Here is a 4407-nt window from a genome sequence, read left to right on the forward strand (position 1 = left end):
AAAAAAAAAAAAAAAAAAATCAGTTTTTTTTTTTATATTTACAAATTTCCAACCTAAAAATGGACAAATGTACTTTGATTATATTTCTTAGTTAAAGACAAAATGTTGACATTGTTTTGTCGCATCAGTGAGACTCGTTTAAAACAATAACCTCTAGAGACAAACCTGCAATATGTTTTTATATGTTGTATTTTTTAGGAATCAGAACGTTATACTTCAGTGAAATCTGGATATTGGTGCTGGCTGATTGTTGCATCTCTAATATTTTAAGTTCTTATTTTATAGACTTTATCTGTAAGGTGTACCCTTTTTCTTGCCCAATGACTGCTGGAGATAATCTCTACTTCCACTTAGAGCCTTTAAAGATAAAGGCTCACTGTTTTAAATTTGGCAAATTTTGTTTCTGCATATTTTATTAACAATAAATCTCTATATTTCGGACACATTTTATATAATTACTTGTTACTTTTGTCAGTTCTTACTCTTGACATCCTCAGACACTTTATAGTGGAGTAAAGAGTAATGGTAGAAGCCTGAATTTAGATTCTTCAAGTCGCTCGTTCAGGCAAACTGTGACATAAAGGTCACTTGACTTAGTGATGACATCTAGCCCCTATCAAAACAAACAAACGAATCTTTACAAAGGTCGACATTAGTTTTAGATTTTTTTTTTATATACACTTTCTTTGCCAATATGATTTTGTTAATCTGTACCTGACATGACAAATAGGGGCCAAAACTGTCATACTGCTCCAAGAGAGATGGAGGTGCTGGCTAGCGAAAGCGGAAAACAGCAGATTGTAGCACATCAGCATTCTCCTAAAGAAACAGGCACCTGATTGCTGCGCTATGGGCTGCTGGTTTACAGCTGTCTCCAGACAGAATCGACTACCTGTTCCTGCATGCCAATAAGACAGCCGTAGCCTCCGCAACTGTTAACCACTGGCTCTCTGCCTGCTACCGCCTCCTGCGAGTGAGCCCACTTCTTTTCTGTACCATGTCTGTGCCAGGGGATGGGCTTTTTGCATTTTTGCAATTTTACAAAAGGTGGCACCTTTTTCCCCAGCCCCGTCTGAAACAGATGTGTGCCTGTGAGGGGAGAGTGTTCCAGCACCTGGCTCCTACCCATGGTCTGTCATAGTGCTCAGTGGTCTGAGAAGAACAAAAAGATAACATGAGGACATTGGGAAAATAGTCTTGAGAAACAGCCACTTTGAGTTTTTAGAAGAAGTAAAGTCTTCCAGTTATGTCTACAGATTTACCTGGCTACTTTAAATCAGGCAGATTCTTTACATTTATTGCCATAGTGTTATCTTGCATACTATTAGTTGTAGTATGTTAGCTAGTCCTTGCATATTAGCAAATGTTAGAATATTGAGAAGGATATTTTGTATGAAAATGGTTCTGCTGACCCTGCCCTTTGCTTTCATGCCCCAATACCCAGCCCTAACTATGTTTAACCTAGTTATGGCCTGTAATCCCACTGTATAAAAGCGTCTTCAAGAGCTAGTGGTGTTGGGCCTTAAACTTGGACTTTCAAAATGAAGTTTACAAACACTTTCAAAATAAAAACTTCTGTGTTTAATAGGTTACAATAATCAAAATAAAACTTTGGTGTTCTCTTTAAAAAAAAAAAAAGCCCTCCATTGTTTATGCATTAACTTATTTGAACAATACTAATTAAAGAAACATTCTGTGTAGGTGAAACCTGAGGCTGCAGAGAGGCTTGCAGTTACCAAAGCAAAAGGAAAATGTGTTCAATATCTTCCTGAAGTTGAACTGGAACCAGGTTAAATGTCATCTCACCACCACCTCATATCTGTCACTCTCCTGGCATAAGGCTTCTGTTTCCTCAACCTTTCTTGTTCTTTCTTTCTCTTTGTAAATAACTACCTCCAAACTATCTGCTAAAATTTGTGTCCAACTATATTTTCAGTGCATGACTTCAAGCACAACGTTTTAAGTAGTTATTTTGTTGCTTTTCAATTATGTCTGCAGTGATTAAACCAAGCTTGCTTCGAATGTCGGCTCAGCACAACATTATGTCTCTTCAGCCCAGGCTGGAATTACACTTTTCAAAAAAAGGTTAGACAGTAGCTTATTATGACAATACTGAAGGTCTGTTTGTCTGTCTGTACAAAATATAAGCATAGCCAAAACACATATTTGTTCCAATTAATTTACAGTTTCTCTTTTGCTTTAGTTTCTCACATCACTATTAACAGACTATTGAAATAATTAGCACAAACTGCAAAACCTTGTTGATAACCCCGCAAAAGCATATGACTGGTACAAATTGGATACTTCATTCCTCAAAAGTGAGTATTCATGTCAATTTCAGTGTCAGTGTGCAAAAGCAAAGTGTAAAACAAGTTTAAGAAACACCCTTTGGGTAAAGCAGTGCACATCTGTAAGCAATGTAATCAGTGAAAGCTGAGATTCACCTGAAATCATTTTCAGGAATGAATGATAAAGAAATACATCAATTTTGCTCAATGACTCATGCAATGATATGAGAAATTTTAGTCAGAAAGGGAATAACTATTCACTCTTCATACATATAGTTTAAATAAGCAGATTATAAATCTATAACAGAGCAGACAATGCTCTTGATACATGTCCAAAAAGATGTGCAGTTTGTTGGAAGGAATGAGAAACTGCTTTAGGATTAGCAGAAAGGGACACCTATGAGAATTTTAATTCTGAGAAATGCACCAAAGCAGTTAAATAGGACTGTAAATACCATGCCTACTCCATCAATTGACAGTATTGACTGGATACTAACATTCACTCAATCAACTTAAAAAAACAAACAAAAAAAAACTGTCCTTGTTTTGTGTGTGTGTGTGTGTTTGGATATGACAGAATTAGATTTCAAGCCACATAAGGAGTCAAAATGTCAGATGCATTCAGAATCCAGGGTTGGCACAAAGGTTGGTGAATCCGAACATCTCTTGACTAGTTTACCAAGTTTACCGACTCAGATCACAGCTTCTGACAGCATGGGCCAAATGGAAACCAAAGTGACCAAGGTTTGAACTCTTTCATTTTTTTTACTATTTTAGATCAAAACATTGCAACGAGTTGTGTAATAATATGAAAATAAAACACATCAGGTATTTATTAATATTCTGGTGATGCACCTAAAGTGCATTTGAAGAGGTGTTCATACCCAAATTAACTTTTTCAAATTTTTTAAAAGTGCAACCACAAACAATGCATTTTATGAGTATTTTATGCGAGACCACCCCACAAAGTAGTGGAAGAAAAAGTTAGGATTTAACATTGTTTTTACAAATTAAGAGCACTTAGTCAATAAGATATACAACCATTATAAATCAGTTTTGCTCATAGTGACTCAATTTTACCTATTCGTCTTATACAATAGCTCAAAACTACTTGATCTGTCATGTAAAAATCTAACAAAAAGCACTAAAATTTGTGATTCTAATGTGATAAAATCTGAGAAAGTGAACTGATTTTTGAATACATTCGAAGACACTGTACTTTGTATCTTTTTGCTCTGCAGGACCAGTCTGTAGATGCTTATACAAGCACCAACATGTTCCCTTTTACAGTCGTAAAGGGACAAATCGATCCGATGGCGAAAGATTTCATTTGCTTCAAGGAGAAATTTAGTTGGTGCTGGAGCAACGTGGTGGAAGTTCTGGATGACCTGACTAAACTGCTCCGAGAGTTTGCAGTGCCTTTGGCTAAAGTTGATGGAGAATACTTGATAGAGTTACTCCGTGAATCTGATTATTGTTGGAGAAAGACTCTTCCAAAGGCCACTCTCTTCTCACTGCTTGAAAATAAGGGGGAGGTATTAGAACTGGTCTCACGCCCAGGTCAACGCTACAGAGGAGAAGGAGGCAGAGATCTCGCTGCCACCCGTATACAGACCTGCTGGAGGCGCTACTTGACTAGGACTTCTTACCTGTGCTACCACCGCCGCAAGATGGCAGCGGAACTTATCTCGTTGTCATATCTGTTTCACTATCAAAAGTGCCAAGTGAAGAAAACCCTTCAGGCCAAACGTTTCAGGCAGCTGATAAATTATCGCCGCAGAGCAGAGGTGATGTACCATCAATACTTACGTTTCTTTTTACTAACTTATATTTTAACTTTTTATTTTAACTGTGTCTTGAATTTTTTGTATATATATATATATATATATATATATATATATATATATATATATATATATATATATATATATATATATATATATCCATCCATCCATCCATTTTCTGAACACCCTTGTCCCTCAGTGGGGTCGGGAGGGGTGCTGGTGCCTATCTCCAGCTAACGTTCCGGGCGAGAGGCGGGGGACTATATATATATATATATATATATATATATATATATTTTTTTTTTTTTTTTTTTTTTTTTTTTTTTTTTTTTTTT

At 36.3% G+C, this 4407-nt stretch overlaps 1 protein-coding gene and 1 long non-coding RNA gene across 4 annotated transcripts in view; one reads left to right on the plus strand and one right to left on the minus strand.

The window, feature by feature from the left end:
• The window catches only part of iqch (IQ motif containing H), a 37543-nt gene that overhangs the window by 11956 nt on the left and 21180 nt on the right, over window positions 1-4407 (plus strand). For all 3 annotated transcript variants that reach the window (XM_015057188.1, XM_015057187.1, XM_015057186.1), the window contains exons 5-8: window positions 1702-1789; window positions 1999-2085; window positions 2866-3020; window positions 3527-4075. In XM_015057188.1, coding sequence (XP_014912674.1) covers window positions 1702-1789; window positions 1999-2085; window positions 2866-3020; window positions 3527-4075 — 879 coding nt within the window. The remainder of the gene's footprint in view (window positions 1-1701; window positions 1790-1998; window positions 2086-2865; window positions 3021-3526; window positions 4076-4407) is intronic.
• LOC106962647 (uncharacterized) overlaps window positions 1-4407 on the minus strand; it is a 19772-nt gene that overhangs the window by 10259 nt on the left and 5106 nt on the right. The window contains exon 2 of the long non-coding RNA XR_001428023.1: window positions 1055-1152. This is a non-coding gene — a long non-coding RNA (uncharacterized LOC106962647). The remainder of the gene's footprint in view (window positions 1-1054; window positions 1153-4407) is intronic.

Source organism: Poecilia latipinna, unplaced genomic scaffold (genome assembly GCF_001443285.1).
Source record: "Poecilia latipinna isolate Pla-1442-1.1 unplaced genomic scaffold, P_latipinna-1.0 Scaffold1442, whole genome shotgun sequence".
Taxonomy (NCBI): Eukaryota; Metazoa; Chordata; class Actinopteri; order Cyprinodontiformes; family Poeciliidae; genus Poecilia; species Poecilia latipinna.